The sequence below is a fragment of the Triticum dicoccoides genome, chromosome 7B, assembly GCF_002162155.2.
Source record: "Triticum dicoccoides isolate Atlit2015 ecotype Zavitan chromosome 7B, WEW_v2.0, whole genome shotgun sequence".
NCBI lineage: Eukaryota > Viridiplantae > Streptophyta > Magnoliopsida > Poales > Poaceae > Triticum > Triticum dicoccoides.
Genome location: NC_041393.1, coordinates 581,976,104 through 581,989,676, shown reverse-complemented (window position 1 = coordinate 581,989,676; position 13,573 = coordinate 581,976,104). Strand labels below are relative to the sequence as shown.

The following is a 13,573-nucleotide window of genomic DNA, read 5'->3' as shown; positions in this document are numbered from 1 at the left end:
ATCAAAATAAAGCAAAAAATAGTGCAATCGATATATGCAGGAGGCACACAATACTGTAAAGTAAAATAATTAATATGTATATTTCATTTCCCTTATGACTTTTGTATCCAATAGCAACAATCGATAAGAGGAGATTATGCCAAAGGAACATTACGACATTTTGTACATCTGTAAGAAAAAAATGTCTACGGCATTTTAGTACAACATGCACGAAATTACCAATATTAATCTGAATTCATACTGAAGGCATGCATCCCTCACGTAATTAATTCCTTCCAAAAGACAGGACACGTGTACGGAACAAAAACAGTTTTTAGAATTTCAGGGGGACTGTTGTTTCTTGTATTCACAAGGCATACTTCCTGTCTACAAAATCAATTTGTGAGAAAACAACATAAATGAAGTTAGTTTGAGGTGTTTGCAACAAATGAATTAACAGTGTGCAGTTTCAAGATAGCATTCTTAGTTATGCAACCTTTAACACAAAACAGGCATCAAATTTGCATGTCACCCTGCAAGAAAGTTATGGCCTTGACAATACAGGTGTATGTTCTCAGAACAGAAAAATAACTAGGATGCTTCTACCTGAACAGATTCAACAACTGAATGATCAATTCCTCTGCAATAATTCCATATCATATTACTGATCTTTTTTCCGAAGTCCTTATTGAGAGCATCCTACGTAAGAAATGTTTGCACGCTAGTAAAGCTAATTGAATAAAATCAGTAAAGAAAGCATATGTACAAAGCTCCAAATCACAGATATGGCAATGCATGATATAATCTTTAGGGTACTCAAATAATCATCAACCTGTAATAACGTTGCTCTTAGACCAAACAATAGTTGATTGAGCAGGTCAAAAGAAACTGTGCCATGATGAATAAAGCAAATACTTGCACTAATTAAATGTACTGAATTAGATTGAACTGTATGCAAAGACTAAAGTAAAATCAGTAACCTGAAGCTGTGAAGCAGATCGAAAATATTTTCACAAAAGATTTACATGGCACACAGTCACAGATTCTCAAGGTTGTTCATTTATCTCATACTCTCCAGCTGAATAGCCATTAGCACCTTAAGGTGTAGTTCGATCTAACAAATTACAGGTAAGATTTTCTAAATAACAGAACATGCACTTTCTTAGCCAACAAGCTTGTGTAGTTGACTTCACAGTTGTAATCAACTTTGATGGCTCGTTTTTTAAGTGCCAGAAATATGTAGGAGACAGGGAAATTCTTTCATATTCCTACAAAATTGTTGTTCCAAACAGGAACTCATTTTTACTAACCTGGTACATGGAATGGAACTACTACCTCCGTCCACCGAAAATCTCGTACCAAGACGGGATGAAAAACGAGAAGACTAGCTAGATTGTCGCAAATTAATATAGTTCCATGCAGCAAAAAGCTGCACGCCTCGCTCCTTTTCAGGGTAACTGACCGCTGCACGCACATAGTACACCTTCTCACGCCTCCCTCCTTCATTACTTTATTTGAATGCAGTACTTCTTTAATTAGTTTTCTTGCATGCGGCCTAGTAAAGCCGGACCTCGCTGAGTTGCTGGCCGAGCTAAAAATCCCGGACGGAGGTATTAGTATCTTACAAATCTAAGGATAGGCACGATTAACATGGACGCATACCTTCTCAGATAAAATAAATAACTGCCCGTTCGGCTTTGCAGATCTGGTGGCTAGTCGGGCTAGGAACCTGTTTTCAGCAATACCTGCACTGGCAGTACACTTTGTTGTACCAAAAATCTCATTTCTCATTCTCTCTGTAACTTCCTCGGGATTATCGTGTGAGCATTCCGTCATATCCAAAAAAGCTTCATCGCAGCTCAAACCCTAAATAACTTTGTTAGACTTCTGGGTGCAAGTGTGACAATCACAGTGCCAGGATTTTATTGACATGAATACATGCTGAGTAATCAAAGGAAAATACAGTACAAACCTGAACCTTAGTGCAATATTTATGCAAAATACCATAGAACTGGTCCGCGACCTATAACAATTCCATACCAATATCTCACTATAACAAAGGGAGTGTCCAGACAGAAGTTGAAGGCGAACTGACCGTCGTAGTAAACTATAAACCTCTCCGTATGCATCGAAGTCATAAGGAACAACCGTTAGGTGAGGGCACCAAGCTTCGGCATCTCTAACGAACATGCCAGCCATTATCCCTGGAACCCACAAAAGAGAACACATAAGTACTTAGACGTGTCCATAGTAACAAGATTTTAAGCTCCAGTTGTGATTTCCAATAAAAATAAATGCACCATAGTTTCGTTCAGGGTAGTTTGCAGATGATATTCCTATAGTTCCTTTAGGATTGTCAGAGTGACAAACTGCTACCGGCTTATCGTGCAGCTTTGGCCTATTTCTGATGACGACGGATACAAAAAAGCAGTCCTGGAATTGCGGGAAAATGTGTAAAATGTCAAGATAACAACTATGATGCAAATAGCTCTGGCATGCGTCTGATAATAGCAGGTACCAAAATACAGTAATGAATCTGCAGAAAGGTTATGCCCAGGATCAAGATAAGCAACTGAGAAAATATTGATCTTCAGTCTTCTGTGAGTATTAATTCAACTATTGACTGAAATGTGTAGCTTGGACTGAAGTTTTAAAGATCTGATTTGCTGCTTACCTGTTAGTCTATGTGGATGTTTTTTTTCCCAGAATCCAATGACATGGAGAACTAAGTCATGGTTAGTGGTATTTAGCTCTTTTTCAGCACATTCCTCTCAAAAGATGGTGTGTCCTTTAGAAGTAGAATTTCAATTTACCACGCTTGTTACATTCATTATGATATTTAAAAACCAAATTGCAAAACTGTGACTGGTCACTGATCAAGGACTCCTAACTCATAAGCATGGCATAACTAAACCTGGATTCTAAAGGTCACAAAGTGAAATGCCTAATTATACAGCGAAATATAGTGCAAAGCAAAAAAAATCTTCACGACCAAATTCAGCAGTATAAAAGTACAATTTGTTTGTACAGCTAGCAAAAAGGATAACATGTTAACAAGATTACCATATCAATATGAATGATTGGTTTCTTCTTCCCTGAATGATCATTGTTGCCCTTACTGCTTTTAGCTCCAGGTAAATTTGAGAAGCGCTTGCGGTAGCGATTTCGCCAAGTCCCAATGAAATGCAGTCGAGAATGCTATAGTACCAAGTAAGGTCAATGTAAAAATAATCAGTGTGACAAAAAAAATGCAACATCACATTTATGATAAGGTATCTGATATTATAATGAAATAGAAGCACCAAAGCATCTCAGTAATTACGAGCTTCAGAAATTATTAATGAGACCTCAAACCACCCCTCCATATACAGTTACTGCACACAAGATTGCATTCTGTCCAATCCTTACCAACACAAGAACAGGACTTGGACATAAATGTGATTCCTTTAAAAGAGAATATTTTCGAGACTTCAGTGGCAACTTGTTTGAGTAACCACAGCATGCCAAGAATAGTGTAACAAGTATGAAAACGGAACATCGATGATGGCAAATTGTTTGAGTAACATGCCTTGAAATAATTCTCTACAAAATTAGGATCTGTCAGGGTTGAATGTGATCGGCTAGAAGATTTAGCTGTATCTTTCTCCAATGAACAAATTGACAAATGGCCGCGCACAGAGACTGTACCGCATACATCTGAACACCTTGAAGTAGCATCAGGAGACTGAGCCACATGAAGTTCAGCATCCATGTCATTATCCATACTTTCTGAAAATGCTATTTTACAGTCATTATCATCCTCATCCACTGCAATATCTTCACCATCTCGTTCTTCAAATGTTGAAACTCCATGTTCATCTGAGGATAGTGAGTCCGCTCCTATCTCCACATTCATTAATGGAACTCCATGTTCATCTGAGGATAGTGAGTCCTCTGCTACCTCAATTTTCATTAATGGAACTCCATGTTCATCTGAGGATAGTGAGTCCTCTGCTACCTCCATTTTCATTAATGGAACTCCATGTTCATCTGAGGATAGTGAGTCTTCTGCTACCTCCACATTCAGTAATGGCCCTTCCTATTCACAAGACTCAAGGTCTTTGTTTTCATCATTTTGATTGCCCTGATGCCGCATTCCATTTTGTTTCTCAGAAAAGAAAGCAGAAAGCTTCATCTGCTTTCGGCTTGAAGAATTATGCTGACTTATTTGGTATGGAACCCCTAAGTGAAAATAAGAAAACAGAAACATACGTATAAGAAAAAATGAAGTAATATAAGTGCATAAAAACTACAGGTGTCATAGAAAAACTTCACAGGCTATACATGTGCTCTACTGAATTAAATATAAGCACCTTCAGTAAGAATAAATAAAATTATCGTAGGGGGAAATCAGCAAAGAATTGAATCTTTCCATAATAATTAACATTGTGTTCAACTAAAAAAGTTTGCCCATTGTGCTACCACCTGCTATTTATTGATAAATATAGCTACATTTCGGGATCTGACCCTTTTGCTACCGCCAGGGTCCATGACGGGTATAAGAGCATCTCCAGCCGTCCGGCCCCTCAAGGCACCGAAAAAGAGCGGCCTGGGGGCGAACCGGCGCTAGATTGGTCCCTGGGGTTCGGTTCGCTCCCAGTCACAGGACCACGGTCGCCGCGCGTTCGGCGAAGTTCGTTTCATTTTTTTGCAAACTCAACGATTTTTTGCAGGAACTCGGCCAAACTTCATCGAAATTTGTACAAAAAACGTAAAAACACACCTAACTTAAAAAACAAACTAGCCTAGCTAGCCGTCGCCGCCGCCGCCGTCGTCTACATGTCGAGAAGCATGTAGAAGCGGGTGTAGTTGCCGCCGCCGTCGTCGTCGTCGCGCGCCTCGCCTGCGACGTCCCTGCTGCAGCCCTGGCCGGGGTCGCCGACACATGGCGGGGCGCTTGACGGCCCGGCCTCGCCCTCGTCGTCGTTGTCGATGACGATGACGCCGCCTTCCTCGGCGCGGCGACGGGCCTCGGCACGGCGACGGGCCCGGAGCTCCTTCCACGCCCGGCGCTGGTGGTGCACCTGCTCGCGAGCTTAGTCCTTCTTCGCCCATTTTGAGGGCAGACTCGTCGTCGGGGGCCACCATGTCGACGTGCTCCGGCTTCACGGGGAGCAAGCCCGTCTCGGGCTTCGGCTAGACCAGGCGCAGGGAGCGCCTCGCCGGTGCCTTCGCAGGCGGTGAGGGCTCGTTGATGACGAGGGCGCCGCTGCGAGCGTGACGCACGAGAGGGGTCCCCTCCGGCTCGGGCCTGACGGGGTGGAGGGCCGGCGAGCCAGAGCCTGACGACGAGGACGACCCCGGGTCCATTCGCCGTGGCATCCAGGAACTGCCGCGGCGGCGAGAGAAGGACGATCGCACCGGGTACTCCAGCCGCGCCACGTGGCCGGTCTCGATGTGGTCGAGGACGGCATCGAGGGTGCGACCGGGGATGCCCCACTCGCGCCGTCCTTCGTTGTTGAAGCGGTCGCGCGGAATAATGTCGTTGACGGAGGCGATCTGCTCCTCGCGGCGGCGCTGGAAGAATAGCGTCCACAGTGTTTCGCTGTCGGGTGCGTACCTCGGCTCGTTGCGCTGTTCCTCCGTCAGGGAGGAGCGGACGCGGGCGATCTCCGCTCGATGTGCCGCCCCTTCGGGCACCGACGGCACCGGGACGCTGTCGGCGCTCAGTCTCCACGCCCCCGGCACGCGCATGTCGCGGGGCGCCGGGTACTCGGCCTCGTAAAGGAGGCGTGCCTCCGGCTCTTGGAGGTGTCGGTGGCCGAAGCCGTTCGCCGCTGCGCTGTCGCTTGGGAACCTCTCGGCCATGCTTTTGCTCATGGTGGGATGGGAGGGGGGGTGAGGCAGTGGCACTCGCCGGCAGGGGTGAAGGCTTTTGCCAGAGGAAGAGGGGGGAGGCTGTGGCGCTCACATGCGGGGAGTGGGCGCCTTTTATAGCCGAAGCGGGGCGGCGGGGAGGCGACATGCGGGAGGACGTGTGGTGGGAGCGGACGGAACGCGCCTCGGTGGCGTCTTCACTGTGCCGCCCATGAGGCATCAATGGAGGCTGACCGGCGCGGCAGCCTTGGCATTGATTCCCATGGGAATCGAGGCGATGAGGGCGACGAAGCGGCCGCCTCACTGACTCGACGGGTCCGCGGCTGTTTCGCGCCAAAAAACTCGCCCCGGTGCCCCCGGGCGCCCCCCGACGCGTCAGGTTCGCCCTGGGTCCACCGGCGCTGATTTTGGCCCAAGCCGGTGAAAAACGGGCTCCTGGGGCGCGACAGGGCCGTTTTTTCGCCACCGGCGCGAAAAAATCGCCTGGGGAGGCCGTGTTGGGGGCACGGCTGGAGATGCTTTAACAACCTACTGCCAAGGATCTTGGTGGTAGGAAACATCCCTACCGTCAAAACAGGCTGGTGGTAGTCTGTACAATCCTACCGCCAAGGTGCCCGGCGGTAGGCGCGAGAGCGCACTGTGTTCATACTTAGGAAATTTTGCAGCAAGGCATGCAACCCTACCGCGAAGGACCTTGGCGGTAAGAAAAGGGTCAGAATCCGAAATTTTTGAAAAGCAGGGTCAGATCTTGATCAAGTTTCGCAAAAGGGTCAAAACATGAAATTTAGCTGAAAGGAAGGGGAGACGGTGCAATTCAGGGGTTCACCCATAGTACTACCTCTATCCTGATTGATTGTTCCCTTTGTAGTGTTAAATTTTGACTATATATTTAACTAATAAACTATCATTGCATTTCATAAAGACCTATACCATGAGAATCTATGTCCAAATACAAATTCAGCGATATAATTTTTGGTGATACTTTTTATAGTTAAATATAATCAAAATTTGACATAAAATACAAAGGGGATCAACATACAAGGACGAATATAGTACTGTATTAACATATGACCCACTTTACGCTCTCACCAATTTCTTGGATTCCATGTATATCTAAACTCAACCCTTTATCTCTTCTACCTCCTCTCTCTCTCTCTTTTCTGAGCAGCCTACTCTCTCTTATAATAACTCAGCCGACGCGCGATAGGCGTGGGAATCTGCCTATCGTCGGTTTGCTCACATGTTGTCCCACGTGTCAATGAAAACACAAGACACACGTTTCCTGGGGTGAGCAGCGTGCCTGACCAACCGTCTCGGGTTGGACGCGAATGTGACAGGCGTGTTGTAATTGTACCGTCTTTTTCCTTCTAAACTTGTCCCTGAGCGTCCTATTTCCTCCTTAAACGTCTGCAACGTTCGCTGGGTCAGTGCGCGACCAAAAAAGTTCACCCAGCCGGACCATCCACTTAGTCCCTAAACGTCCGGACTGACCAGCACCCCTCAAATCGAGACCAAATGTAGGGACGACCGGACACGACCGGGCACCCCGCTCCAACACATAGCGGTCCCACCTGCTGCCAGCCGAAGCTCTTTCCTCTCTTAGAGGAGACAAGCTCGCCTGAGCTGGTTTTTTGTCTCACCTCGCCGCGCGAGCCTGACGCAGACCAACTCACAAACTGATGATTGTTCATCGAGTGTTAAGTTCTTTTTGAACTATTCATATACATTGATAACCTGTTTGACACATTGTGATTCAAAGAGAAAGGTGCAAACATTAATGTTTTGCTTATCACAAAAAGATTAATACTAACAATCCATGTCCTTAATAAAGGATGCAATGATGACTGTAACTTGTCGCTTCTAGATGACTCGACTATTTAAGCCGGTCGACTAGCTCCTCACGTGCGCGCGAGGTGGGAGTGAACATCCGAAACCCGTCGGCACAATACGGATGTGAAAATCGTAATTACAAATTGCACTCAGTTGACCGATTAAAAAGTGTACGTGGCACTTTGTTGACTGGTCAAATCGACCACGTGGTTTGCGGGTCCCACCTGTCAGTTGGTAAAAAAATTACGTAGGCACGGTAGGATTCGAACATGAGACCCCGCGGAACTGGTCCTTGTGGGCGAACCATTCTGGCTATGTGTAGGTTGAGCACTGGAGCGTGAACGTATGTGTTGCGTCGTGTGACGCGTGCGTACATGCATGCATGTGTTCGTGCGAGTGTTGCGTCTGTGCATGTGTATATGCGAGTGTTGCATGCATGCATGCTTGCGTGTGTTCGTGCGAGCGTTGCGTGCGTGCATGCACGCGTAGGTTTGTTTATGCGAGTATTGTTTGTGCATGTGTACATGTGAGTATTGCATGCATGCATGCGGGCGTTGCGTGCGTACTTGTGTGATGTGTGTATTCACCATAGTAGCTCATGTGTATTAAAAGGGTTGGCTCAACATTTACCCCAATAACAGTCGCGCAAGGGCGGATGCTCGCGCATGCCACGTCGGCAAGCTGTACTGTTGAGCGCGCACGCGTATTGGCTAGAAAAGAATAGGGGAGGCAGATATATTATCCTCAGATTAGCCTGTCCGTATACGGCCGCCCCCTCTCCTCACTTTCGTCTTCCTCTCCTCGCACACGCAACCTTTGCCTCCACTCCCTCGCCTCTTCCCCTCCTTCTCCTCGACATCTCCACGAGTGGGGGAATGACGAACTCGAGCTTGGCGACAGGGATTCGAGCGCCAGCACTCCATATCCGGCGGAGGGGTTGCGCGCGGGTGGCGGCGATTTCGATCTGTGTGTGCCTCGTTGCTGGAGGCGGCTGCCCGATCCAGCAACTGGTGAAGCAACTCCCGACCAGCGACCATCCCTCCTCGCCCGCGTCTCTGCCCCGCACTCGTTTTGCCACCAACCTCGACTAGATCGGCATCTGGTGTAGGAGGCTCGGGGTGGTTGTGGGCCTCGTGGCGGCGGCCTCCTCAGCGGCGTCGCCGGACAACCTCCACGCGCGGAGGAGGCATCTCCACGGGTTCCCCGAGGTGAGCACCCTTTTCTCTCTCGTCTCACCCTTTTCTCTCGATAGCGCCCTGATCCATCGGCCGTCATCAGCCTCGCTCGCCTCATCTCCTCTCTCTTCACCAGCCCGACCATGCAGGATGGGACGAGAATGTTTGTGGCCAGCTAGTGGATGCGGGTCGGAGCAGCGGGACTCCCGCCTATGCCTCGCACGGCTCGGAGAGACGCTGAGCTCCAATGACCCATGGATGCGCCGGCGAGTGCGGGTGGCCCGCTTGATGCTTTCAACCGTAGATTCACAGGAAGCTTGCGACGTTGCTACCCTCCATCTCCCTCACACACGACTTACGCCGTCGCCAGGATCCCCATTTTCTTCCTGTACTGGTGCTGCTAGCTCCTTGGCGACGGTTATGACGCCATATGTGGCTTCACTCGGCCCCTCCTCCCCGGCAGCGGCCTTCTTGACGGTATGTGGCTTCACTAGGGTTTCGAAGTTGGTTTAGTAGCTGAATCATGGTCCATGAATCTGTCTAAAATGAAAAATTGCTACTGAATTGAAATTCTACCTGTTGATTATGTTGCCCAGTGACCATCTGAAAGGTTCTATTTCGACACTGCAGCTGTAATCGGATTGTTATAGTTCAGATTAAGGGGATCAAGAATTGAAGATTAGTCATCTGTTAGCTCTAAACACGATTACGTATGATTGGATGGTTGATCTTAGTTGACCATGATAAAACTGTGGAGCATACACAGGATTTTCTAGCAAGGACCTTCTTTAACTTGAGTTCTGATGATGAAACTTGAACTATAAGATTTTGTTCATCGATTAGAAATAAGCAAGAATCAACCAATTCCTGATTGTACTTACCACAATGCAAAATAATGTAAAAATCTACATGCAATGCTCAGTTGGAGTTTGATTTTCACATCGACATGATTTAATTTCAATCTTGTAGAGTGTAGACTGTGGCAGATCCTGTTCATGTCCATGCGGACGATCCAACTCTGCCTCTGCTTGAACTCGATCATGTGTTCCTTCCATTTGATGTTTGTATTGATCATAACACTGATTTGTTGCAAATGGATGGAAGACTGCTATTGTGACTTGATGTAGTTTTGGACTGAATATTCCTCACTTCGAGGAATGATGTTTGCTGAAATCAATGGGTTTTTTTAGTACCCCAACAATTTTATTCCGTGGTACCCCATGGACTGGATCAAGTTTTTCTTCCAAAAATCTATTTAATCTACTATGAGGTTACTTATTTGACAGAGAGAAATGTTCTCTGTATAGTGGGTAAAAGTACTCATGATAGATCCTTTATTTAATTCATGTTATCAGGTTGATGTATCAGTTTTATGTACCGCCGGTGATGTGATGTTAATGATAATACTTGTGTTGAGAGTTATATCAGGTTCCAGCCATCCTTTGAGCTTGACATGGCATTTTTTGCACCCAGGATTAAATCATGTTATCTTGCTATTTGCTTCCAAGCCTAAATATTTCTCATCCATACATGATTTTATCTATAAGTTTGGTCGCGACATCGACTGCCTATCTTGGCAACATTGGTGCTGAAGTTATCGAGCCTCCAAAGAATGGGATATTTCTGGTAAACAACCGACTGGTGGTCAGGGATGGGGGGCGAGGCGACTGGGGGGGCGACTCCCCGGGCGACTCCCAGGGTGTGTCCCCGGGGGACCACGGAGGCCGCCGCCGCGCCATGCCTCCCCGCGGCGGCTCGGGCGGGTATTGGCGGCCGGTTTTGGGCCCTGATGGAGTCAGACAACGAGGACGACGCCGGAGATGGAGACATGGCGATACGTTCGCCGTTGTCACCTACGCCTAGTTCTTTGATAGGCGATCTATTTCATGCAGGTTATGATGAAGATGCGGTCGCCAATAACGTAGACACGGTGGTGCCGGTGGAAGATCCGGCGCGGGTGGGGCTTCACCCGGACGAGAGGAGGGAAGTGGTACGACGTGTCGTTCATCGGAGAAATGCGGCATCGACGGTCAGGCCATGGAAGGGCCCTATACCCAAGGTATGCCTTCCGAATCTTACTCTTTTCGACATGATTAAGCCGGAGTCGTGGATTACTGTTAAGAGACGAAAGAATGAGAAGCGGAGGGGCGTGCATCCGGCGCCGGCGGCGGCCATGGCGTCCGCAGAACCTTCCCAGATCGCTCAGATGCGATCGGCTCGTTTGAATTTTTTGGTGGGCTGCGATGGGCCGACTATGTGTCGGTCGGGGAGGCGAGGAGATGGGCCTGGGATGGCTGGGTATGTGGCCCAGGCTAGACCGGACCTGATTCTCCTACGTAGCGAACCTCCATGCACGAGCGCAGCGTTATCTCTTTCTTCTGCTATCGCGCCGTCGATTGCTAGCGCTAGGGTTCTGAGGCGAGGGACTCCGGGATTCCCAGCGTGTGGCTCGGGTCGGGCGAAGAGGATCACGCCTCTCCGGCCTATGGTTGGCCGCGGGGCGGCAGCGCCGCCGGCCAAGAAAACCGTCACGGTGGTGCCCTCGGGTCGGGGCGGGGCTGCATCGCCGACAAATGCGGCTACTGGACGTGGGGCACCGGCGGGTGATGGCGCGGTGCCCGGCTTCCCTGGTCGCGGAGCGGGCAATCTGGGCACCCACCGGCCAGGGCAAGTGCCGCTGCTTACTTTGCCTGGACGGGGCGGGCCGAGACCTCCAGCACCAGGAGTGGTCGCTACGCCGACGGCTGCGAGCCGAGGAGGGACTCGGCCCCCGGTTCCGGGCGTGACGACCGGTGTGCAACCGGCCGCGGGTCGGGGCGGGACACGGCCCTCGGCGCCGGGAGCTGCAGTACTAGGCCGGGGTGGTGCGGTCTCAGGAGCTGCGCCTACTGTCGGCTACCAGCCTCGTGCCAAGCCTCCACCGCACTACGTCGCGCGGCCTGCGCAAGATCGTTCGGGATCATTGCAAACGAGACAGAACACCAACACGGCAGAGTCCTATGACCCGCCCCGAGGTCAGTGGGGGGACGACGGTTCGGACGCGTATGGAGTTGGACAGCATCGAGGGTCTTCGTCCACGGGGGGCGGCCGGGGCTATGCCTGGCAGAGTGACGGGTCTGCTGAGAGACCGTTTCTCGGCCCGGCAGGTGGTTTTGTTGAGGGGGCTTCCGGCCCGGATCACCGTCAGAGAGGAGGATTTCGTGGCCATCGTGGGGGTCGGGGTGGGGGTCGTGGGAGGTTTCGCCGACCGCCCCCGCCCAGGGCAGTTGAGCCCGCGGCGTCTACAGCGGAGGATGGTCATACTCTTACCGAGCCCCAGCCGATGGAGGCAAACGTCGGGGTCAGTGTTGAGGTTCCTGAGGCTGGGATGGTGGAGGAGGTTACTGAAAGGGCGTCCAAATATGCTCGAAAGAAGGAAAGGATGCTTTGTTACCGCTGCGGTGAGAAGGGTCACTTCATTGCTGAATGTGTGGCCCAACTGTGCGAGACGTGTGGCAAGCGGGTACACGATTCCGGGGAGTGCACGTTGTTGCGTGACCTGCCTCCGATGCTGAACATTTATGGAGTCTATTGTGCTGAGCTCATGTTTTTTGAGTCCCCGGCGGCAAGAGAGGTCCCGGAGGATACACTAAGCTTGACTACCGGGATTGTGAAGGCAACCCAGGGCGAGGTGACTGAGGCACAGATTGTGAGGAGGCTTCAGGAGTTGGTTCCCGGGGATTCTCAATGGGAACTGGTGCTTATCGAGGATAGGTCTTTTAAGGTTGAGTTCCCAACTGTGGATGATCTGCAGAGATTATTGAGCTTTGGCCTGTGTCGAGTTCCTGGTACTACGTGTATCTTGGAGTTCCATGAGTGGAAGCAGGTTGAGCCTAAGGGGAAGCCGCTTACGCAGGTTTGGTTGCGGTTTACAGGAGCTCCTTCTAAGCCTCTGCAGGATGCTCGAGTGGTGTCTAGCATGGGCATAATGGTGGGGAAGACAGAAAAAGTGGATATGGCGTTCACACGTGCCCATGGGGTGGCCCGGATATTGGTGAGTGTTCTGGATATTGAGTTCGTGCCCGATAAGGTCAACTGGACCTACAGGGGAGTGGTGTTCCCGCTAGACATCGAGTTTGAGGACACATATTTATTTGATGATGCGGTTAATGGTAATGATGTTGACATGCAAGACAGTGATGGTAATGCCAGGGCCAAGGGGGCACCGTCAGATGAGCCCACGCACGAGGGGTCTAATGGTTCTTCGCAGTTGCCCGGGGATGGGACCGGGGTTGAGCCTGCTGCTTCCCCAGCGGTACCCATGAGTACTCTGCGCTTTGGGTCTTTTCAGCCAGCCTCGGCACCTCCCAGATTATGGAGTGACCGGGTAGATTCTGATGATTGTCTTGAGTACACGCTCCCCCCGTTGGAGTTCGAGAGGGAGGCCGGCTTTTCTGTGGGTCGCCAGCCCAGGACTATGGTCGGAGCTACAGAGAGGAGCCTGGAGGGAGCTTCTCTTGCACTGGCACCCCAGGCGGACGCGACTCCGGTGTCGGCGTCTACGGGCAGGGTGAGTCGAGGGGGGGGGAGATTCGAGGCAGGTGGTCTCGCCTTCTTCCCACCCCACCACGCCCTCGGCGGCGTCGGTCACGCTGGCCCAGTGTGGGTCGGCCGGTACGAGGGGCGGGAGCCCGAGGCAGGCGGCCTCGGCTCCTGCCTCCCCGACGGTGGCGGTAACCACCGCAGCAGTAGCG

General features: G+C 50.2%; 1 protein-coding gene and 1 pseudogene across 2 annotated transcripts in view; one reads left to right on the top strand and one right to left on the bottom strand.

Moving 5' to 3' along the window:
- LOC119339146 overlaps nucleotides 1–4,189 on the bottom strand; it is an 8,485-nt pseudogene extending 4,296 nt beyond the window's left edge.
- Nucleotides 4,190–8,435: 4,246 nt separating this feature from the next.
- LOC119340825 overlaps nucleotides 8,436–13,573 on the top strand; it is a 10,365-nt gene continuing 5,227 nt past the window's right edge. The window contains exons 1-3 of one of the 2 annotated variants that reach the window (XM_037612730.1): nucleotides 8,436–8,873; nucleotides 8,977–9,317; nucleotides 10,314–10,899. In XM_037612730.1, coding sequence (XP_037468627.1) covers nucleotides 10,492–10,899 — 408 coding nt within the window. In that variant the 5' untranslated portion in view covers nucleotides 8,436–8,873; nucleotides 8,977–9,317; nucleotides 10,314–10,491. Of the gene's footprint in view, nucleotides 8,874–8,943; nucleotides 9,318–10,313; nucleotides 10,900–13,573 lie in introns of both variants that reach the window. The other variant, XM_037612731.1, reaches the window with a different exon arrangement.